The sequence below is a fragment of the Platalea leucorodia genome, assembly GCF_965183815.1.
Source record: "Platalea leucorodia genome assembly, contig: HAP1_HAP1_SCAFFOLD_124, whole genome shotgun sequence".
Lineage (NCBI taxonomy): Eukaryota > Metazoa > Chordata > Aves > Pelecaniformes > Threskiornithidae > Platalea > Platalea leucorodia.
Genome location: NW_028121413.1, coordinates 119775 through 143087, shown reverse-complemented (window position 1 = coordinate 143087; position 23313 = coordinate 119775). Strand labels below are relative to the sequence as shown.

The 23313-nt window shown below is 44.5% G+C and overlaps 1 protein-coding gene across 1 annotated transcript; it reads left to right on the top strand.

Moving 5' to 3' along the window:
• Nucleotides 1–126: 126 nt before the first annotated feature.
• On the top strand, nt 127–22688 carry LOC309603546 (E3 ubiquitin-protein ligase RBBP6-like; the record flags this gene model as incomplete). The annotated part of the gene is made up of 18 exons (XM_082338366.1): nt 127–292; nt 2807–2906; nt 4590–4628; nt 5293–5329; nt 6779–6823; nt 9196–9284; nt 9403–9499; nt 10278–10417; nt 11331–11503; nt 12847–12950; nt 13399–13664; nt 15405–15501; nt 15582–15660; nt 15754–15811; nt 16916–17281; nt 17507–17608; nt 18307–20037; nt 21125–22688. 18 exons carry the CDS (start codon nt 127–129, stop codon nt 22686–22688), a joined length of 5253 nt encoding a protein of 1750 aa, XP_082194492.1.
• Between the last annotated feature and the right edge of the window lie 625 nt (nt 22689–23313).

The window sequence follows — 23313 nt, the reverse complement described above, 5'->3', positions numbered from 1 at the left end:
CCAGCCCGTGCTGCTTGCCTGGCCCCCTCCGTGGGCCCTTCCCCGAGCTGCCGCAGGCCCTGTCCTGGCGCGGAGGCTGCGACGCCGTCTGCTGCGGTAGACGTCGTCGCGGAGCAGGCACCGACCATGTCGTGCATCCACTATAAGTTCTTTTCCAAGCTGAACTACGATACAGTCACCTTCAATGGGCTCCACATCTCCCTGTGCGACCTGAAGCGCCAGATCATGGGCCGCGAGAAGCTGAAGGCGGCCAACTGTGACCTGCAGATCTCCAACGCCCAGACCCAAGAAGGTGGGTGGGGGTGGTGGGCACGGGGTGGGACGCGATAACGGGATTCGGCCACAGTCGGTAGCTGTGACTTGTGCTGGGGGCCCGACAGAGCTGTTGTTTTGTCGTCGCTGTCCTGACAGCTACCTTCAGGGCTGTGTTTTAGACACGTTTTTTAGCTTTAGTCCTTTCCGATTAAAAAAAAAAAAAAAAAATTAACTTTTTAGTCTACGTGGTTTGACTTCACGTGTAACAAAATTTCCTCACCAAAATGCATTTAATTAATTGAGGCAAAGGAAAAGTAAATGTATGAAAGCCAACTGGCCCCAGGTCCCTTCCCACAACGAGCTCAGCAATGTCCTCTGCTGTATGCAAACACTCTTCCACAAATTCTCTGACTGCTGGCTGAGCCAGTAGGATCCTTCAAGCACCAAATACCAATATGGGCCATGATAAGTGTCCTACACAAATAAAGCCTTTACTTCACCAAGCTATTGTCACTCCTCAGGTGATCCATTTAAATGTGGACTGATTGACTTGGAAGGTGAATTCATTTTTATAGCAGTCTGTCATTAGATGGCTGGAGCTCTCTTCAGTGTGCACTTCACAAGTGGATTGAAAACAAGCACGTACCTGTCTCTCTCCAGATACATGCACGGATAGTCGCTTCAGAAGGCAGATGTCAATGCTTCTCCTCTAACGGTCAATGAATTGTCACAAGATACTAAAAGAGGTCTTATTCCTCTTTCTGCGTCGTACACCCGTTGTGCGTGTTCAAATTGACCGCTGCAGGCTTGCATGATTTGTGAATCAAAGCATTGGTTGCTGTCCTCATATATACAGTCTCTTTCTAGGAGAGGTGCTGCCGCTTGCAATCTTCTGCAGAACCCCCGCAATCCTCAGTTGGGCACAGGCGTAGCAAACCCCTGCCTTTTTGTGGAGCCACTGTTGCTTATCACGTATCTCTGAAATCGAAATCCGGTGGTTTGTGATCTGGAGCAGGAAGAATATTCTGCACGGCTTCGTTCAGCAGCTCAAAACCTTGAAGCTTGGGGCTTCGAGAAGTGCAGCTGGCATGAGCTCCCCGTTCTTTGTCTGGGCCTCAGTACTGTCGGAGGTCCTGCTCCATCGAAACATCCCAGGGCAGGCCTTTCTTGACAGGGGGCTGCGCAATGGTTAGATTTTCCTTTTGCGAAGAGCTCTAGGGGTTGGTTTCAGGATATGGGCCTTCTGGAAAAGCTTCTGGTTTTGTCAATGGTAGTCCTTTCTAGGACTAAGACACTGAAAAATGGAGCGTAAATTGTGAAATATTCCTATTTTGTATGTGATCACTGAGCAAAACCACCCTGACAGAGCTTGGCTGGGTATGCAGCATCTTTGGGTTTCAGACCATCGTCCTGATTTAGTCTGTGAAGGTAAGGGCTTTTGATATTGAAAACTGTAGGCAGATTACAGGGAATGGCTGCTGAGAGTGCTTTAACATATTTAGTCATATCCAGCTTGTGGAAGTGCAATATCAAAACCATTCTCATGGAGAGATCTTTGCATTTTAAGCTGTCTCAGTCCAAGTGTCTCAGGCAGGTGGTTTTTTGTTGGGGCCTTGTGTAAAGGTCAGGCGGCTTTCCTCCTCTTCAGCAGACTGACATGGTGTGAGCCAAGGCAGAGCATGGGTAGCTTCAGGCACACGCTGTTTTCGAGAGGCTTTCCGAGGCTGCCTTCCTAAGGAATTTCCTTTGAGTCTCTCTGCTCTGCAAAAAGTGAATGGAAAGTATTCACATTCCTTTGGTTCATTCAAACGAGATGAGTAGCTGAAGAGGGGAGATACCGCGTTGGAGCCCATTCTGCCCTGCTTGTGAAAGCAAGCTCAAAACCCACCCAACATTTCTGTGATCCAGATTCTAGAACTGCCAGCCCCGTTTCCATTTCAGTGTAACGAGCAGCTGAGAAGTGTGGCTGTTGATGGATGAAGCTCCAAGAAACAGGCAGCGAGGGCAGGCTCTCTTCTGTGTTCTGTCCGTCCTGAGCACCAGCAGCGTAGCTGAAGCGTTTTTAGTGAACGGCTACTGAAGCAATGGCGCAGAGTTTCCAGGCTTTAGCGCAGTGCCTGTTTTGCTGCAGGGCAAGCTGGTCAGGCTTCAGAATCTGGTTTATGCAGGTGAGACTTTGCTGCTGTTTGTTTTTCTTCAAAGACCTCCTGGGTTTGGAGCCCAACAGCAGCAAAAGCCACTTCAGCTAGGTCAGGAAAGAACCTCATGCATTAGCAGAGCCTCCTTTAGTGACCCTTGGGACCATTTTGCTGTTGGCATTCCAACTATTTTAAAAAAATGAACAAGATGGTGCTGCTTGTGTTTGATTATCAGACCTGAAGATTTCTTGAACTGTACTGTTAGTGTGTTGAGATGATAAAAGCGCGATGTTACACATCAAATTTTGCTTTGACATCTGTGAGGGGGTTCTCTGAAGTGCTGTGTAATTAGCTATTAATACACATTCTTAGGAAGTGACTAATGTTTTTGTCTGTATTTATGTTGTTGGCAGAATACACCGATGATAACGCCCTCATTCCTAAGAACTCCTCGGTCATCGTTCGAAGAATCCCTGTTGCAGGAGTTAAAGCTGCCAGCAAACCATACGTGATGTAAGTATCCGTAAAGCATTGCATTCTTTGTTGGGGGTTTCAGTGTGTTAACTTTTTTATTGCTCGTAGTTTACAGAGGCATTCCGATTGGATCTTTCTTGTGAAAGCTGCTGTTAGTTTTTGTTGTAATGGGGTAAATTTTAATCTATCTGTCCCAAAGCAGACTTACCTTTTCAGACCTGCTGGGCCATGGGGTTTAACCTCCAACGGTGGTAACTTTTAAGATGGTTTCATTGGGTTTGTTCTTGGGGTTGATTCTTCTGAGAGCCAAGTTGTGGATCCTGTTTCCTCTACACGGAGAGATTCCTTATTCTATGTGTTTGCTTTGATGGCTTTTATAGTACAGACAGATAGGCATTGTAGTGTAAACTTGTAATTTGTTCCCATCTCCGAAGATTCTGCTTCTCAGGGTTTGACTCTTCCTTGCATTTGGGGGAGGGGGGGGGAGGGATATGGCAGCTCTTCTTACCCCCCAAATCTGGGGCTTTTGCACGCTAGCTCTAGAGGACAGACCAAGGGTTGCCAGCTGGCGAACCATGCAAACAAGAAGTTCCATTCAGAAGTGATTCTTAGTAGTTTCCTAAAGACAATGTCCGTTTCAGGCAAGAGAAAAACAACAATATCCTAAAGTATATTGCCTTTTGTGCGAGTACGATGAAGGAATGGATAATCCTTTCCAAACTTGAAACTCAGTAAGCCGTTTAGCACGGTACCAAATGTTACTAGTTATCCTTCTAAGTCTGTTTTTACCCTAAGGTGATACCGGTGCCCCAGGTTTTAGTTCTGTATTCCTAAGATTTACGGAGGACAGAGAACCGGGCATATTGATTAAAATGACAGCCCTTCGAATGCAATCCCGACTACAGGATTATTGCTGTCATTTATGTATTCATGCAGTCCAGTTCTATATTAGCTCCACTGGCATTGTTTGGAGGGTCCTCTTTGCCAGCCTACTTAAAGATACGCCTCTCCACCACAATTAGTTGCTATTATTAGCTTGGGGTTCTGCCACGTCTTTCTAATGTTGGTTCTCAGTAAATAAACTGATGAGTTACAGCGTGTCTTGAACCAACAGTACAGGAGCATCCTGGGACCCAGGAAGCCTTTGCAAGCAAAAACCCCTGAATTTATGTGGCTCTGCATGTAAACTTTGGGCGTATTACTGCCGTGGTTGTTACAGTGCTTTCAGGCGCTGCCTGGTAATTCTGGACGCCACAGCGTTGTGCTTATAAACAGGGCCTTGTGTTGGGGGTTAATTTCAACGCGTATGCTTAGCGCCGTCTTGTCAATGCATCCTCCGTTTCGGGTTGGATGGCACCCTCTCCTGGTATTGTAATGCTGCCCTGAAAGGAGAGGAGAGATGCTGCTAGCATCAAAGACCAAATAAATGCCTGCATGTGGGGATGAGGAAAGAATGGCCCTCTCTATTTGTACCTAAATTCCACTGCAGCCTTTGAATTGCCTCTGCTCATGGCACACTTTGGAGGACGTATGAATTGTTTGCTAACGCTATCAGCGGTTGCATGTCTGATCCATGATGAGTAGCATGCAGGGACAGATCAATGAGTGTGTGGAATCTCAGCGAGTGTTCAAATGTAATAAATATTTCCTAAACTATTGTAACATTTTCAAGATTATCTTAATGCAAATTCTGGCAATCAAGACCTTTTTCTTTTGTCGCAGGACTCCTAAGTCGCACAAAGCCCCAGGAACTGCTTTCAGGTGACCTTTCTATTACTATTTTGAGTCAATATAGCATACGTAACACATTTAATATTTTGGCACTTTCATAGCTAAATATGGCAGATACCTGAGCACAGGGCTTGGGCTTCCACAAAGAAACCCTGTTCTAAAGACTCTGCTGCTGACGGTTTTGGTATTTCTTTGTCCGACGGCTGATTTTTTTAACGTACGTGCACTTGCACTTCAAAGTGTCTAGACTGTCCCTGTTCTTTCTTAGAAACTGAAGTGCTGTATCTGGTGCCTATTTGTAACACTGGGGGCACCCAGATTGGCTAAAGTGACCTTCGTGTTTTGATGGCTGATTATGGAAGAACACAGACCTGTAGTACAGACTTTGTATTTTTGATACTTCCATAGCAGAGACAAAATACCTGAGGGCTTGCTCTTGCACTGCTGTGTTCTATAGCTGTAAGCCTTAGAGTAATTTGTGACAAAGTAGAAACGTGATTTGGGGATTTTTTTTTAGTTGCACTGCATGTACCAAGGGAGAACAGTTTGTGTATATGAATAAATTTCCACATGTACGAGACTATCAGGACATAATGTTTTGATATTCAGGTTTTATAACCGGTTTTCACTACTTTACGTTGGGTACAAGTGCTTTATTTGAAGTTCTGATCACCTTTATTTCTTCTTCTAGAAGAAGTCGAACTGAGCCAGCGAGTGGCACATCAAGAGCAGTATGTAAAACACAATCTCACGCTTTTTTCTACACACTGCCCTTAATTCTAAACAACGCAGTTTTGTAGTAGTTTTCCAAACATGAACTTAATATCTTTTCCAGTACAACATAGCATATGTTGTAAATACAATGTCTTTGATTGGGCATAGTAAAAACTGAGTAATGCCATTATTTGCACAGCTCTGATGTGAACGTTGGTATTTGTGCCCAGTAATGCGTTGTATTTCGTACTGAGTCTGCTAGAACATTTCCTGAATGACTTTGTGTTGTACAGAGGACGCGTGATCGGTTTTAGATCATGTAGGTTCAGGGTTTGCACAGCTGAACGTGGTGCCGTGTTCTCCATCTGGCTGCCTAGAGCTGGCAAGATGTATGTTTGTACAGCTTGTCGTGTGCTTTTTGTTTCTTTCGGGAATAAAGCACTGGAAAGCTTGCCAATTGTTGTTGAAGAGTAAAGCAGCAAAATTGAAATGAGTTAAGAGTTTTTTTAAAAAGCATGCACAAAAGCTTACACTTTGAATATTTCTTCATTGTCTTGTCTTATGTTAGCTATCATTCTCCACTTCCACATTGGCGCTCTTGCCCTAATGTTACTACGCCCAAAGCAGGAAAGTGGATCCTTTTTGACTTCGATTACTGTTTCAGTAACAGCAAGGATCTCTAGTTGGTGTTTGTCCTTCGAGGCTGCAGAAATGCAGAGAGTCATGGCCGTTGTTTTAGCACCGTCAGGCACAACTGTGATCCTTCCTGGCTGAATTTTTAGTTTGGCCAAGCTCTCGGTCACCTTTATTTCAATAATTTGAGCAGTTGATTTTTGTCTAGACAAAGTGGTGGTTACTTGTATGGCTGATGTTTTGGATTGGTGTTCTTATTTGGGTTTGGTGGGGGACGGTGAATATTCTTAAACTGGTGGACAGGAGGGGCAGAGTTCATGTTTCAGGGCATATACGCCCGTGCTTTATTTTGACGGGCAACTGTACTGTGTCCATAAACCCAAACCGTGTGCATTTCTAAACGACGAGACGTTAACTGCTTAATTTACAAACTACACTGAAAAGAAGTCTCCTGTCGTGATGCTTCCTTCTCAAACAAACTCAAGTATTTTTTTAAGTCCTTTTGAGCTGACAATTGACAGCTTCCTTACCCTTTCAGCTTTTAAGCAGTTGTGAACATTGGACAGGGGTCCTTCTCTGCGATATTCTGGAGCAGCGAGTTGATCGCAAGCGGGTTTGGTTCTTTTAGTTTCTTCTCATTAACCACATAGGCACTCTTAAGCTGTCATAGGCTTGGACTTTGTTTTGAGCAGATACAGATTGCACTAGGTTAGAAATGCCTCTTTGAGTGACACTCAGAGGACATAGCGCAGGCTCTCAGGCTACAGCAAAGGTTAACTATTGCTGTGTTTTGATTGTAGAACTTGAATCTGTGTTTCATTTTTTGTGAACAGATTGATGACTCTTCCGCATCTATTTCTCTGGGCCAGCTTGCTAAGGTATGTACATATTCTTGTCAAATACTTAAAAAAAAAAAAGTGTTAGCTTCATATTTTTCAGTCCTATACCGTGATCTGTAGCTGGATGACTGTTGTAATGTGAACACAACTTTAATTTAATTCTTAGCAATTTAAAGTTTTTATTTTAACTTTAAAACGTGTGTATATTTTGGTACTATCCTGTAAAGAGGAGCTGCCCGTTTGGGAAGATCGAAGGGGAGTACCTTCTCAGCCTCAACATAATGTTGCAGTATTACTCATCTGCAAGACACAAAGCAGCAGCACTTCGGAAGCCGTTTACCGTTTTTCCTATGTTTTGTTAATTTTGCGTTGGAAACTAACACACTTTTTACAGAAGAATTTAATTGGCTGTAAGTTATGGCCATTTCAAGGGGGTTTGCAACAGCCAAAATAGAAGCGCTTCTGGAACACGGACAATTGCATGGCTATTTTTGAATTTCTAGTCCTTATAGTTCTAGATGCATTCTGTGGATGCTGCACAATTTCATCAGTTGTAGCGTATCTACAGTGGACACCACGGTCTAATTTGTTTGAATGCAGACTGTGTAAATTGTGTCAGTGTACCTAACTGTCGAGAGGAACATGCCGATGCGCATGTGTGGCATATTAGCAGATGTGCCCTTCTGAAACGGTTGTAACGCCCTGTTTTGCTATGGAGCTGCTTGCTGGTTTTGCTCAGCCAGGTGTCACTTTGTCGGGGAAAGCACTAGTGATGGCCCTTTGTGACAGGCGTAGTGCTAGCCAATTGAATTCCTAGTCTGCAAAGTTACAAAGATTAGAGAAGGCAGGGCTTAATGCAGAGGAGCTGGTTCTTTCTTCTGAAAATAAAGGCTGGAGTTCATTGCCGAGAAAGAGAAATCTCTCCCCACGGGTAACTTCTTCCCTCTCTTCCTGCAGAAATTAAATTGTGTACACTGGGGGGAAGGAAACATAAATTTGTTTGGAAGGCAGCCACCAAAAGAAATTGGTCTCCATTGGTGCTGTCTCTGAACGTGTCCTTGGTTCTGTAAACTCCTGTGAAGTTTTACTCTGAAATGTGAAAACCTGTCCAAGTAGGGCACACATTGAAGCTTTTGAGAAAATTTAAGTATTTCAGAAAAATACAGGAACATAGCATAAAGCAGCTCAAAACTGTTACTTGCTCTGACCTCTTCAGTGCAGACTGGCTTAGCATGGAGGCAATGTGTTAGCAGGTTTCTGTTTTATTATTCCCATGTATGAAATGCTATGTTTGAATTTTGGTCTGTTCCTAGTAAGGTTTTGTGGGTTTTGGGTGTGTTTTGTGAACCGTTTGGGTTCAAACAAACGAGTCAAGTATCTGTAAAGTTTTCTATAAACATTAATGATTTCATAGATGTCGATCTGCATTATGTGACTGTGGAGAAAAAGCTGTGTATATGAAACAACCATTTAAGAGAATGTTGAACCTGGCTGGTTGCTTTTGGGAGTGAATGCATCTAAAAACAAAAGCAGGAGTGGTTGACCTGCATGATCAGTGCCTGAAGGTCCAGATCATTTACAGTCACTCCCTCAGGCCCTGCTTGTATCTGGGCTGGTGTGTAATAAAAACATTGGAACAAACACGACTTAAAAAAAAATCAGCTACCTTCAGTAATTCTGGATAAGGTTTCTATTACGATTTGTATGTTAAAAGGACACAGTCAACTGGAAAAACCGGCAGGTTTTGCTTGCTGCAGTTAAATTGCTGAATATGAAGAGGGTAGCGGGGGGGAACGTGCAGCTGGGACTGCCTACAGCACATCGTGGTCAAATTTCCACTGACAAGAATCTTTTGTCTTGCTGAGGGATTATCAAAAGCTTGATTCCTTTTAATGCTTCTGTGTCTGAAGCTGAATTTCAGCCAGCAAGACCCACTTCCCCGACTCTTGTGTGTCCTTTTACTGCTGCGAAATGTAAATAATGGTACTTGCCTGCATCTTTCTCAATTAAACGTCCAGTGGCTATCTTCTGCTTCAAATAGTCTGGGGCTTAAAAATCCGTTTAAAAGTGCTGGATAGTATGATTTTTCCTACACAGAGCTTCAGTCCACTTGGAAGCACATTGGATTGGTTACAGGAGTCTTTGTGTGAGGTACAAAGAGAGCCCAAGGTTTGGAGTGCCCAAGAAGGCTCTTTTCAAGTAGGTTCCCAGGCCCATAAACCCCCTGCCGTGGCCTAAGGACTCCCCAGAGCATCTTCAGCACGGCTCTGTTTTCTGTCAGCGGCTGTTTTCATGCAACCTCAGCCCGCGTTGTGCTGCTCTTTGCAGGATCGGGGGAGTGGTGGTGTCTTTGGCCGTGTGGGCTGAAATGTGTTTCTAATGTGTGTGTCAAATAATTGCCTGTTGAACAGACTGCCAATCTGGCTGAGGCCAATGCCTCTGAAGAAGATAAAATCAAGGCTATGATGACACAGTCCTGCCATGAGTATCATCCAATCAAGTAAGTGTTGATAACGTCCAATCTGTTCTTTGAAGATGATGGAAAAATCGTAGAGATGTTTGTTTTAACAAGAGAGACGCACGCATAGCTTTTTCTTTTTTTCCCCAAAACCTTTTAGTTACACGAAGAAACCCTTGGGTCTGCTTCCACCATCATATACCTGCTTCCGTTGCGGACAACCTGGCCACTATATAAAGAACTGCCCAACAAATGGGGTAAGGTTGAGGGGGACTTCTGGTGTTACTTGGGGGTTCATTTTATTACCTTGGCAGTTACCTAACAGCTACATGACTGCTCATCTTCGGAATTGTTTCTCTGGGGGTGAAGCCCTTCAAAATTCAAGGGAAAGCTGGAGTTGTAAATGTAAACTTTTATTTTTTCCAGGTCATAGACATTCAATATGTCCATAGATCGTTCTCTGTGAACTTTCATGCATATTTTTAGATATTCCAATATCATTGGAAATGTTTCTGGTTTTAACTCTTTTTAACAACAGTTCACAGTTTTTAGTATTTCATATAAACCTAAGCTCCTTTCTGTTGACCCCACCCGCTGAATATTTGCCTGTTTTAATGACACAAGCCTCTGGGTGAGTATGCATGCCATTTACCGTTGTACATGCGTGAGGTATGAACTGAACCTTCATATACAGTTCCTCAGTGCCTGGTTCAGAGCACTGAACTGAGCTCACCCTGGGAATTGCGCTTTGGAGGAGGAGCGGGTTGGTATCTCTTCTGAGCGGAGGGCAGGCTAAGGGATATTTCACCCTTAAGGAACCTGAAGTTAAGCCCAAGAGTGTCGACGGCGTTCAAAACACTGCTCAAGCCTTGGAACACCCTGGCTATATTAATTTAGGAAAATAAGTATTTTAGTCAAGCAACCCTTCTGTTAAGGAAAAGGAGAGGATTAAAGGCTTTTGCTGCTTAGAATAATCATGGACATGTCATTTTAAGTGTGGGTCTTAAGATGAGCTATGTTTGCCTTTCTTAACAGGGCAAAAATGTTGAGTCTGTTCCCAGAATTAAAAGGAGCACGGGAATTCCACGGAGTTTCCTGATAGAGGTGAAAGATCCCAATACAAAGGGTGCTATGCTAACCAACACTGGGAAGTATGCCATACCAGCTATTAATGCGTAAGTAGGGAATTCATTGGACCGACCCAAAAGCGAATGAGAGAAACTGTGCGTAAATGTCTGAGTGGCCAGGCGACCAAATCGGCCAGCCTCTGTAATTGCAGGGGAGGAAGCATTGTTGTTGTATCTGAACCTTAAAATCTGTGATACTTTCTAAGATTAAAATAGGGTGGCCCTACTGCTCATGGCCCTGGAAGCTGGTTAAACTAGTGCTGTGCTAAGAATCTGTATTTCTGCAAAATATTTCAGTAGTGTTGACAGTGGGAGTTGTTCTCTCTGAAAGCTCGTTTTGCTGCTGGTTTATGTTTCAAAGGCTTCTTGCAAAATGTAACCCATCGCCGTTGGACTGAGATTTCCTCCCCCTCTGACTTTTATCCAAGCTCACGTGTGAAACAGGCTGAAGTTTCCCTGTTGCTCTGAACTCAGAAAATCCAGCCGTGGGCTGACAAGAGGGGCTGTTACGAAATGCACTTGGTAGCACTTCTGCTTTTCTGTCGTGGATCTCCTTTTGTAGAAGCTGGAACATAGACTGCCCTTATTTATAAAATGGAATTACTCGGAGACTCACTTCATCCTGAGCCTGCAATTTACCTTTACCCCCTGGCAAAGGAGAGGTGGGATTCCTTGCACCCGATTTCTAGCTGTCAAAACATTATTGTTGTAGTCGGAGCCAATTTCTTAGTTGATCCAATGAATGGGAGAGTTCTGCAGAAGGAAAATTGTTCCCCCCTCCCTCTTCTGGTCTTGTGGCTATAGAAAAGCAGTTTAAACGAGATGCCTACGTCTTCAAAGGCTAGTGTGGAGCGAGGAGAATTCCATCTCTTGTCTTCCTTTGATAAAATCCTACGCTTGGAAAAGTTTTCCTTTCCTCGTCGTTCACTTTTTTCTTTTTCCTTCCCCCCCCCGCCTCCAGGGAAGCTTATGCCAGAGGCAAGAAGGAAAAGCCACCCTTTTTACCCGAGGAGCCGTCCTCCCCCTCCTCCTCCCATGATCCCGTTCCAGAGGAGCTGCTGTGTCTCCTTTGTAAAGATACAATGACTGATGCCGTGGTTATTCCCTGCTGTAGAAACAGTTACTGTGACGAATGTAAGTGTTACTCCCAGGTTTGTTAATCCCCAACATCAAACTGATCTTCTGAAAGCAGACATAGGAGATAACGGCATTACTTTGTCACCAGTTCGATGTAAGACTGAAGTATGGCCTGACTAGGAAAGGACTCTCCTTGTAGAAAGGAAAAAAAAAGGCAGAAAGCTTTTTCCCCTTTTTATGTATCTCATTAAATCTCTTTACACGCGTGTCGTGGTTTAACTCCAGCCGGCAACTAAGCACCACCCAGCCGCTCGCTCGCTCCCCCGCAGTGGGATGGGGAGAGAATCGGAAGGGTAAAAGCGAGAAAGCTGGTGGGTTGAGATAAAGACAGTTTAACAGGTGAAGCAAAAGCCGCGCGCACAAGCAAAGCAACACAAGGAATTCATTCCCTCCTTCCCATGGGCAGGGAGGAGTTCAGCCATCCCCAGGACAGCAGGGCTCCATCACGCGTAACCGTTACCTGGGAAGACAAACGCCATCACTCCCAGCATCCCCCCCTTCCTTCTTCTTCCCCCAGCTCTATATGCTGCGCATGACGCCATACGGTGTGGGATAGCCCTTGGCTCAGCTGGGGTCAGCTGTCCCGGCTGTGTCTCCTTCACACTTCTTCTGCCCCCCCGGCCTCCTTGCTGGTGGGGCGGTGTGAGAAGCAGAAAAGGCCTTGACTCTGTGGAAGCACCGCTCAGCCCTAAGGAAACCATCCCCGTGTTACCAACCCTGTTTCCAGCACAAATCCAAACCATAGCCCCCCACTAGCTACTATGAAGAAAATTAACTCTGTCCCCGCCCAGACCAGCACAATACGGAAGGACGAGTATGAGAAGAGTGCGTAATTGTGCAGGAGATTCCAGAATTAGATAGTGACTGCATTTATTTGTCCACAGCCCTTTCTCTCATACAAAATTATATAGCCAGCTCTGGTGATTTGGTGTGGTCTGCAACAAACGGATAGTCAGGCATTTAATCCGCCGCCTTCTCCACCGGAGGGTTGGTTAAAACCTTCAGAACTCAAACCTCCTAATGTGTTGAAATGTGTTTTCTTCATTAACCTTGAGGTTAGTGACTTCTCACTGTACTAGCCAGCGGAAAGAAGATCAGTCGGAACATCAAGGCACAACCTCCTGTACATCTTCAGGTGTTGCATGAGTGCAGTATCAAACCGTATAGTTATTTGCTGCAGACTGGAAATTTTTTACACTGTTGAACATTGATCGCTCCGTGCTCTCAATTCAAGACCATATTCACCCATTAACCACACACTTGTGTTTAGAATTGATTAGAGCCCAAAAATACTCCTTAGTTTGGCTAAAAGCTGTTTTGATGATTCTGATGATTCACAGGTATTAGAACAGCGTTACTGGACTCTGAGGAACACAGATGCCCAACATGCCATCAAACAGACGTTTCTCCTGACGCTTTAGTCGCCAACAAGTCCCTACGCCAGGTAACACGATGACTTTCACGTAAACTGTTGGCAAGGAAAAGTCTATTTTCCAAAAGCTGAAAGGGAAGAAGATATTCATTTACCTCTCCTTAAGCAAGGCTAAATGGAGTAAGGCTCAATTTACTTTTCAAATACGTTATCTGTTGTTACAGAAGCTTACAACTCTTTAGAGACAATCTGGCAAATTCAGGTCACCCTTTTGTTTAACAGGCTTGTCTCACTTTCAAATTCAGTGCCAACGCTGGAGTACTTTAAATACGGCTGCTCTGAGTTGCAAGTCATGAATATCAGTGTTCAGTGTGATGTATCCATACATCTGTATGTTGATTCATTTTAGGACTGATAGCATTTACAGGAATACACAAGGAGTTTTACTCCGTGCAGGCTTTTCTTCGTCTGTCTGCTGAAGTTTCGTATTAACTTTTTGTAAATGCTTTCCTGCCTCTAGGCTGTGAACAACTTCAGAAATGGGACTGGCTACGCAAAAGGGCTCCATAAGCAGGTTCAGCAGCAACAGCAGCAGCAGCCGCCACCGCCACCGCCTCCACCACCACTCCTGAGGCAAACAACAGCCCGCAACCTGCAGCCTCTGCTCTGGCCAACAATTTCCAGCCAGCGGGATCCGCTCATGAGTCCACTGGCTTCTCTGGCTTCTCCTTCTGTTGCTGCTCTGTCATCGTTGGCCCCTGCTGAAAAGCCAGGTGGACCTTTTCGGTAAGGAAATCTGTAGATCAACACGAATATAAAAGGCACCAAGGTGCTGAAGTTAGATTGTTTCTCCTGAGCTTCTCAGCTAGCGATTTCTATAGCATTAGTGACAGTTCCAGAGAACTGTGGCCGTTCTGGGTTTGGGTTTTACTTTGAATGAGGACACTTGAATAATTTGGAAGCGTGCCTCATGCAAGAATTTTCTCCAAAGTATTTTGGTTTGCTTCTCTTACAAGTCATTCAGTACGCGTTGACCCTGAAAGAGGAACTTTTTTCCCCCAGGAGCCCTTTGAGTTTAAGCGGCTAGCAATTCCTAAAGTAAGCCTTTGGTTATGTCAGAGCTTCTGGAGTGCATTCATTTCTCTTTAGTACTGAGGAAATAATCGTTTCCTGAAAAGCAAAAAAGCCCAATGAGAGGTAAAACTGACCAGGTGTTTCACATCACTTTTTTCTACAGTATTTCTATCATCAGTATTATAAGTCAGAGTCATTCTCAGTAATGCCGTGTAGTCAGCACCGCACGCAGATTTGGATAATAAACATTGAAACACTGTAAATTTGAAGTCTTTACAAACATTTACCAACAAAGTCCTAGTAGGCAACCCAGTGAAGCGGTAGGAAAATACATGGAAAATCTGTACTGTTGTTGAGGGCTTCTGTCCTTTCACTTTTATGCCTGGAATGCAAAGAGCCACTCTGTCCAGAAGACTGTCAGGCGCAGCTGTACCGTTGACTACAAAGGTCACAAGTCAAAAGAACCTCTAAGGCAGCCACTGAGCCAGCACATAAACGTTTCCCAAGAGAATTTCAGTTCTTGCATCTTCCACAACTGAGAGTCAGTGTCTGGGCTATACGTACTCCAATCCTTTTATGTGCAGCCAGCTTACTAAAATATTTTTCCGGTGAGCCCTGGCAGCCAAGAGGGCAAACTGCATCCTGGGATGCATCAAAGGCAGGGGAAGCAGCCAGTGAAAAGAGGTCATTATCCTGCTGTATTCAGCGTTGCTGCGGCCTCCCCTTGAACACGGTGTGCAGTTCTGGGCCCCACAACTGAAGAAGGAGGTGAAGGTCCTTGAGTGCGTCGAGAGGAGGGCAACAGAGCTGGTGAAAGGGCTGGGAGGAATGTCCTCTGAGGAGCGGCTGAGGACTCTGCCTTTGTCCAGTTTGGAGAAGAGGAGGCGGAGGGGCCACCTCATTGCTCTCTGCAGCTTCCTGCGGAGGGGACGTGGAGAGGGAGGTGCTGATCTCTTCTCGGTGGGATGCAGTGATAGGACGTGTGGGAATGGTTCCAAGCTGCGCCAGGGGAGGCTTAGACTGGACATGAGGAAGCATTTCTTTACCGAGAGGTTGTTCAAACCCTGGAACGGGCTTCCTGGAGAGGTGGTCGATGCCCCAAGCCTGTCAGTGTTGGAGAGGGATTTGGACAATGCCCTTAATCCCATGCTTTAACTTGGTCAGCCCTGAATTGGTCAGGCGGTCAGAGCAGATGATCGTTGTGGGTCCCTTCCAACTGAAATAGTCTAGTCTATTCTGTTCTATTTCTCCTTAAATGCCACTAGTCCAAACAGACTTCTCGTCAGTGCTTCATTTGGAATCGGCCAACTTCCCATTTGTACATCTGGAGAAGATTATTTTTTCATTTTTTTCCCCATTTACTATAGTCAGCCTTTTCTCACTTGGGACTTTGTATTTCAAGTAGCACTTCAAAACACTGTTTGAATAATAAAAATTTGGGTTCTTTTGTAGTGATGCCGGTACTGTTCTACCTCCTGCTGCGCTGGTGAGTGCTGCTGGGCTTTCTAAATCTTCCTTTCAGTCAATCGGCAGTTTGGTGGAAGAGAAGGTAAATTTTATTTCAACATATGCAGTGCTGCTTGTATTTTAGCAGAGCTTCTTTTCCAACTGTTTGCGTTTATTCACAAGGGCTGTCGGGTTCCTGTAGTAAGACAACCAGCGTTACCAAGTCTTCTGGGCCCCCAAGGACACTCAATACACACAACTGGTAAGCAACTATAACTTGAGAAGTTCTTTTCAAAACTTATCTTCAGATCAACTGAATGGGATTTTTTTCTTTTTCCTCTCTCCACGCCAAAAGGTCATCCCAGGAGAGCCAGCGCAGTTCGCTCAGCAGCTGGCAGACCAGGCTGGGAGCTGTAAGTATGCTACAGAAATTCAATATATTCCTACTTGTAACCCGTTAAACGAGACCATAACACGTAGCTTATACAGCAAATAATAATTTAGTAGCTTAAAGCTGATTTAGAATGAAATAAGTGTGCACAGATAGTTGTGGAGAATACAAGTGGTAATTCGTTTTTAAATGGCTTCATTTGAATTGGCTGGAAACCATAATTACATATAAAATTGAAATATCATTAAAGGGTGAGGTGGAAAGCCACCCTTCTGATCACTGGCTGAATAGGGCTGGAGAAATTGATTTCCCCATAGAAATCAGCCTCCAACGTTCTTTTTTACCAACTTAGTTGATACTGAGTGAGCAAAGCATTGGATAGTCAACGCTGTGTTGTGTTATTTTATAAAAATTTTGAATGTCTTCAATTCAGTCCTCTCAAATAGCCAAGCTGCTTTCTCTCAGTTGGAGAGAGAGAGAGGAGTCTGTTTTCTCTATTATTGCAGTGTCAAGTTAGTCCTTCCTTTTGGTACATATTTGTTATAGATAGATTGTAAGGGGGCATTGTGTTCATACTATGCTAAAGATAAATAAAAACAAACCCCAGGATCCATCCCACAGATTGTCTAAAATCTCAAATTCAGTAAGCGAGAAAATAACAATTTGGGGACAAAAGCAGGCCAAACACATCCTCATGAGGCAACAACATAGGAGGCTTATGTGGAAGAAGTTAAAAGAAGTTTGAGAGAAGATGAGTTAATATTTGTGCAGTGCTTTGAAGATCAGAAGTGTGAAGTATTGACCATATCAAGGAGTGGCAGAGGAGCGGTGGGCACTTGGCCCAGGGGAGATGGGAGTCTCTTTTAAGCACGGGCAGCCTCCATCCACAGGCGCAAAGCTGAGTATAAGGAGAGAAGACTGAGGGAACCGCTGGGGCTGGGGATGTGGAAGGCGAGTCTGAGGATCAAGAAATGAGGGCAGTCTCAAATGAACAGACAGCAGGGAGAGAAATGCTTAAGTTGAGAACAAGAAGTGCTCGCCACCGTGCTCCCGCTTCCTTCGCCTTCCTCTTTAAAATGGGGGCAGAGTGTAACAAACAGTGACACATGTTTTTGGGTTTCTTTAGAAGTTCAAATCGAGGACGCCCGCCTAGTGAACGTACCCAAAGGACTCAGGCCCCAGCACTGCCACCATCAATCGCCATCTTTGTGCCTGTGCCTCCACCTCCCTTGCATCCTCCACCACCCCATGCCCTTCCTCTCCCACCGCGGGTACCACCGCCCCAGTTGCCTCCTCAGTTTCCCCCTGGTCAGCCTCCAGCTGCTGGGTGCACTGCCCCCCCTCCAGGATATCCCCCCGCTCCTGCCAACAGGTCGCCAGCTTGGGTACCAGCAGCAGGACCAACGGCTCCTTCAAATACCATCCCAACGACACAAGCACCTCCTTTACCTAGGGAGGAGTTTTACAGAGAACAACAGAGACCTAAAGAGGAGTAAGTATTTGGCTCCATGCAAAAGTAAACCCAGACAAATGTCATTCTAAAGCTTTCCCTGAAACTTCTAGGCATTCTAAACTGGCTTTGCTTAACTAGGATGTTCACCTTTTGCATTTGCATGCAGTAGACATTTTCTCCTATCAGCCAGGGTTTCTTTCTTGATGTCTTTTTGTAAGAAAGGTCAAACTATCCTTGTAAGAAAGGTCAAACTTCTTTTAACAGGGAGAAGAAAAAGTCCAAATGTGATGAGCTTACAAAGGATTTTGGTAAAGAACTGATGGAATATAAAAAGATTCAAAAGGAGCGTAGGCGTTTGTTTTCCAGGTAACTGCTTTACACGTCCGTAATGGAGAAGCGGGTTGTCTAGAAGAATCAGGAGGAGTTCGCCTCCACCTCTCCATCGTCAGATGGATTGGATGAGTCAAGGGATCAGCAGCGACAGGAGTAAATAGTCCTGGGTGTAAGATTGCAGTACAAGTCTTTTGCATCCTGTACAAATTGCCAAACCAGTAGTGAAGATGAAGAGACTAAGCTGGCATTTTAAAATGGAGCTTTGCCGTCTTCAGGCTAAATCGTGTTTTCTTGGTGTTTGATACTGCACTCTAGCCATTAAGACTTGCACTTTTTGCATCTTACTGCAACAAAAATGATTTGCACTGCAGGTAGTTGTTGAGTAGTGAAAAATGTGTGCGTTCATGTACCAGTAGAGGCCAGTATACCCCGCCTTAGATCAATCAATAGCTGTGGTAGTTAATGTCATAGAAGTGGGTGGAAATAGGCTTCCCCTTCCTGTATGTTGGTACACTAACAATGCAGCAGCTGTTCTGTCTCGTAAGCAGAAACTTTTACATACGATCAAGTTCTTCAGTTTGCAGTAGCAGTATGTCAGCAGCTGAAAGAAGCTTTGGCATTAGCCTGTGGAGAGGAAAAGAAACCCAAACCAAATTTGGGAGGAAAAAAACTGGGGAGAGCGACTGTTTTGAGTTAACTTCACTTTTTTTGTGTTTTGTGTTTTTTTTAAGGTCCAAGTCTCCCTATAGTGCTTCATCTTACTCGAGAAGTTCATACACCTACTCCAAGTCAAGATCAGGTTCTTCCCGCTCTCGCTCCTACTCTCGATCCTTTAGTCGTTCCCATTCTCGTTCCTGCTCACGATCCCCACGGTATTCAAGAAGAGGCAAAGGGAAGAGTCATAAATATCGTTCTAGGTCAAGGTCACGGGGTTATCACCATTCAAGGCTAAGAAGATACCGTTCACGATTAAGGTCTCCAGTGTTTAGAGGCCACTCTCCCACTACACGGACCGTACCTCGAGGGGAAGGAGGAAGGGAGTATTTTAACAGATACAGAGAAGTTCCTCCACATGATGTGAAAGCTTGCTATGGCAGATCTGTTGACTTGAGAGATCCATTTGAAAAGGAAAGATACAGAGAATGGGAAAGGAACTCTAGAGAATGGTATGAAAAGTTTCACAAGAGCTTTGCTGTTGGCCCTCAACCTCCACCTCCAGTAAACAGGGGCAACTTTTCTACAGATAGGTTTGGTCCGCCTGGGACCAGACGAGAGAATTTGCCACAGGCTTGGGGACGTAGGGAGGATTATCCTGGTGGGCAGAGCCACAGAGATCGTAATGCAGCTGGAAATTACCCTGAAAAACCTTCTGGAAGAGAGCGCCATGACATCCGAGATGCTACAAAATGCAAAGAGAAGGAGGGGGAACATCCACTGGGGGATGGCAAAGGAAATAAAGATAAAAACCCCCAGAAGAGAAGAAAAGGGGATGAGAATGAAGGCTTTCCCAAAGCTGAGTTGTTAGAAGGTGCGAGGAAAGCCAAAGAGCCAGTTCCAGCAGCAGATGTTAAAAAGGACTTTCTGTTCATGCTCCCAAGAAGAGACGATGCCACCCCTGTGAGAGATGAGCCTATGGAAGCAGATTCTCTTGCTTTCAAACCGGTATCTGCAAAGGCGAAAAAAGAGGAGAAGCCAAAAGCAAAAATTGACAAGACAAAGCGGAAAGCAGAAGCGGCTGTTCTGCCTAAGAACGACAGCATAATAAAACCAGCTAAAGCTTCCCAAGAGGAGGTGGACACCAATTGTGAAGAATCTCCTCGAATGGAACCTGCTGTGAAAAAAGTGAAGGAGGAGTTGCCAAAGACAGACAGTGTTAAAACCTCTTCCTCTCAAAAGGCTGAGAAGGCTCTTGGTTCCCCACGGAAAGCTCACCCCAAAGTTACAAAAGATCACCCAGAAACCAGAGCAGCCAACGAGGAAACGGCAAAGAAAGACCATCGAAAAGAAACCAAGTCGGAGAAGTCCTCCAACAAAGAGGGCAAGTCAAAAACACCTGCTGAAAAAAGCAACTCCTCTGATGTAAAACCTGAACAAAGAAAACGAAAAGTAGATGAAAAGGTTGCTGAAGAACATGAAGCGACTTCCCTAAAGGCCTCTAAACCAGAAGCTGCTGACTTGAAAAGACCACCAAAGGGGAAGACTGAGCCTGATGGTGAAAAAGGAGAGCAAACTCCAGAAGAGGATAAACCTGCTTTTCTTAACAACCCCGCCAAAAAGATTAAACTGAACCAAGAAACTGGCAAAAAGGTTGTGAGTGGAGAAAATGTGCTACCTGCAGAAGAACCTGGTGAGAAACCTGAGCCGAACAGCAGCAAAGTTAAGCAAGAAAAAGCAAAGGGAAAAGTAAGAAGCAAAGGAACGGCAGCTGATGGATCTAGTGCAACTCTGGTACATTGCACCAGGTACCTCATCTTTTCTTTTCCTATTCTTTCTTTCCTCCCTCCCCCCTGCAAACAAATGTAAAAGTCTTTATGGTGACTAATGAAAGGAACAGCTAAATCTGTGCTAAATGAGTGAATAATCTGTGATCTTTCCTGCTAAGCTGTACTTGGGTCAGAATCAAATTTTGTGAAAGAAAACAAGCAGTCTGTACTGCCCAGACAGCTCATAAGGTTAATTCATTGATGACGTCTTTCACCCTTACTTCTGGGACTTTTTTCCCCCCTTCTTATTCATTATATGTTGACTCTCTGAGGAGTCCCCTCGAGGTCTTCCTTCAGATCCAGCTTACTGCTAAAGGCAAGGATAACAGACATGTCTCTACCATGCAATATGTTGCCTTTGAAAAATTGCAAGGTGCTGTAATGATCTACTTTTGTCAGGGTGAGATGAAACGATACCTTGCAGAAATAGCAGCTTGGTTGCCAATATCTTGTACTGATTTGAGCTTTGAGCACAGTGCCGTGTTAACACAGCTACACTGCTTCCAGCTCAGTGCCAACTTCTTTGAAAGAGTGAATCTAGTGTGAAGCTGTTATTACGTACATTTCAGCATCTAAAGAAGCCGGACAGCGCAAACTCAAACCATTTAAGACGTCACTGGAGACTTAAGATAGTGTCTTGATATTCTAAACAGTTTTTAAAAGGTACATTTTTTCTGAAGAAGAACACTGGGACATGGGAATAAAACTGTGGTTGTGTATACCTCTCCCTCATTGCTTGCTTAGATGTCGAAACAAGAATGTATAGCTAATTTATCTACCATTGGTAGAAGCAGGACATGAAGGAATTACCAGGTCAGGCAGTCCCCAATCTGATAATCTCGTGTCTTTGTTAATTAAATGTAGAGTAGGAAGGTACTAAATTAATTGATTGCTCGTAGTCTTAGCTAGTGGACTCATCCTTTCTCTCGTCTGTTCCCTTAATTGAACATCTTTTGAAAAAATACGCAAGATTTAGAATGGAAACACAAGCCGTTTTCTAAACTGTTACAAAAGATGGCGGTGCGTATATCTCACCCACGATTAATGTCAGCTTTTTCCCTCTTAGCACTAGTTCTACTGGAGGAAGCCCCATTAGAAAGACTGAAGAAAAGCCAGACACAAAACAAACTGTCATTAAGACCATGGAGGAGTATAATAATGATATCACAGCCCCTGAGAAAGACATCCTTATTATGATCCAGGTCCCTCAGTCAAAGTGGGAGAAGGATGACTTTGAGTCTGAAGAGGAAGACATTCAATCTACCCAGGTGCCCGCAACCGTAGGAAAACCTGCTAATGTTATACAAAATGCGAGTGCTAAGCCACCAAACCCTGTAAAACAGAGTGAGAAAGAGACGGAGCCTTTGAAGGAAAGACAGAAAACTACAAAAGAGGTGAGTTATGAAAGCTCCCAGCATGACGCAAAAAGTTCAAAAAGTTCAATGTCAAATGAAAAAGGAAAAACCAAAGACCGGGATCATTCTTTGTCAGACAAAGACACCTCTGAGAAGAGAAAGAGCAGTGTTCAGCAAGAAGACGACCCCTCAGAACGTGCAACCGAGCAAGGAGATGGACAAAGTATTTCCCAATCTTCCAAAGACCGCAGATTTTCAGAGAAGCCTGATACTGGCCATGGATCCGCTGCTAAAGACTTTACTCCTAAGCAAGACAAAAATTCTGACCGTGATGGCAACAGAGATTATTCGAGTTCCAAGCGTAGAGATGAAAAGAGTGAATTAGCAAGGGGAAGAGAGTCCCCTTCTCAAAACAGAGAATCTACGTCAGTCCAGGAGAGTAAGCCGAGAGACGAACGAGCAGAGCTGTCCGAAAAGTGCACTGGAGACGCCAACAGGAGCAGCTGCAGCCCTCCGCCTGAGCAGCAGCAGTCTGATCACAAAGCTGCTCACGATTCCAAGCGCACATTGGAGGAACCCAAACCTCTAGATATAAACGCAGGAGAAGAGAAAGAGAAGCACGTACCAGAAGTAAAGAGCAATGAAGAGAAAGAGCCAGGTGGTAATAAGGCACCTTGGAGAGAGGAATCGCCAGATGTAAAACATGAGAAAGAGAACGTGACTGGACAAAACAATAAAAGTGTTGCCCAGCCTAAGCCTCAGGTAAGCAGCTCCTCGCCGCTCTCTTCTGATCGAACGCGAGACACTGATGAGGCTGCATTTGTACCAGACTGCAATGAAAGTGAGAGTAAGGTATCTGCAAAAGGTGAGGAAGCGGCAGGGAAAACTCATGACGACCCAAAGGAAAAGGCTGTTGATAAGGTGAAAGAGGATACAGCAGCACCTGCTGCAGGTGACCAGCCTGAAGCAAGGCGAAGTCAAAGGCAAAGCAGTCCCAGTGTTAGGCGCAGCCGTAGCCAAAGCCCTTCTGAGAGTCAGACTGGAGGCCACAGGAGCAGTGCCAGCTCAGGAGAGAGGCAAGACAGCAAGAAAAAGAACAAGAAAAAAAAGAAGAAGAAGGACAAGAAGCAGAAGAAACAGAAGAAGCAGAAGAAACACATTGGAAATGAAACGGAATTGGAAAAGAGCCACAAACACAAGCACAAGAAGAACAAATGGAAGAAGAGCAAAGACAAGGAGCAAGATGACCAAAAAGTGAAATCTGTCCCTACATAGAATGACAGATAATGAAAAAAGACTTAAATCCCAAGTCATCTGTATTAAACTTTGTTGAAATGTGAACGAGTTCAAGCATTGCAAATGATGACATGAAAGACCCTGCATTGCACTTAAAAAATTGCCGCTGGATTGTTTGATTTTTACATCGGAGCTTTAAAAAGCGAACATTTTGTACAGAATTGTGAGTTGTGACCACGCAACATGAAAGGCGTTGCTGGGGCCTCTTATTTTTAACCACCGTTAATTAGTCTGGCTGGAGTCTTCTGTCCTGAAAATTTTCACAGTTGAATTTTCTTTTAATTGCCTGGCAGAAGCAGCTGGTATCAGTTATAAAATAGCAGCAGAATGATTTGCAGAATACATTGCAGCCTTGTTATGTCACTTCTTGATTACAATAAAATGTTTTCAGTAAACTACCCGGTGTGATGAGCTTTTCAGTGATAGCTGAACATCAGCAGAGCAAAGCCTAGTGACAGAAAAAAGCCACCAGTAAAAGCTTGCTGGTAGCTGACATGTATGAAAAATAACGTCCACGGGTTTAATTTTGCAAAGAGCGGTAGGACTTTCAGTCTTCTGAACGGATGCCATGTGGGGAGGCGCTGCCGAGAGGTAAGCCAGCAAA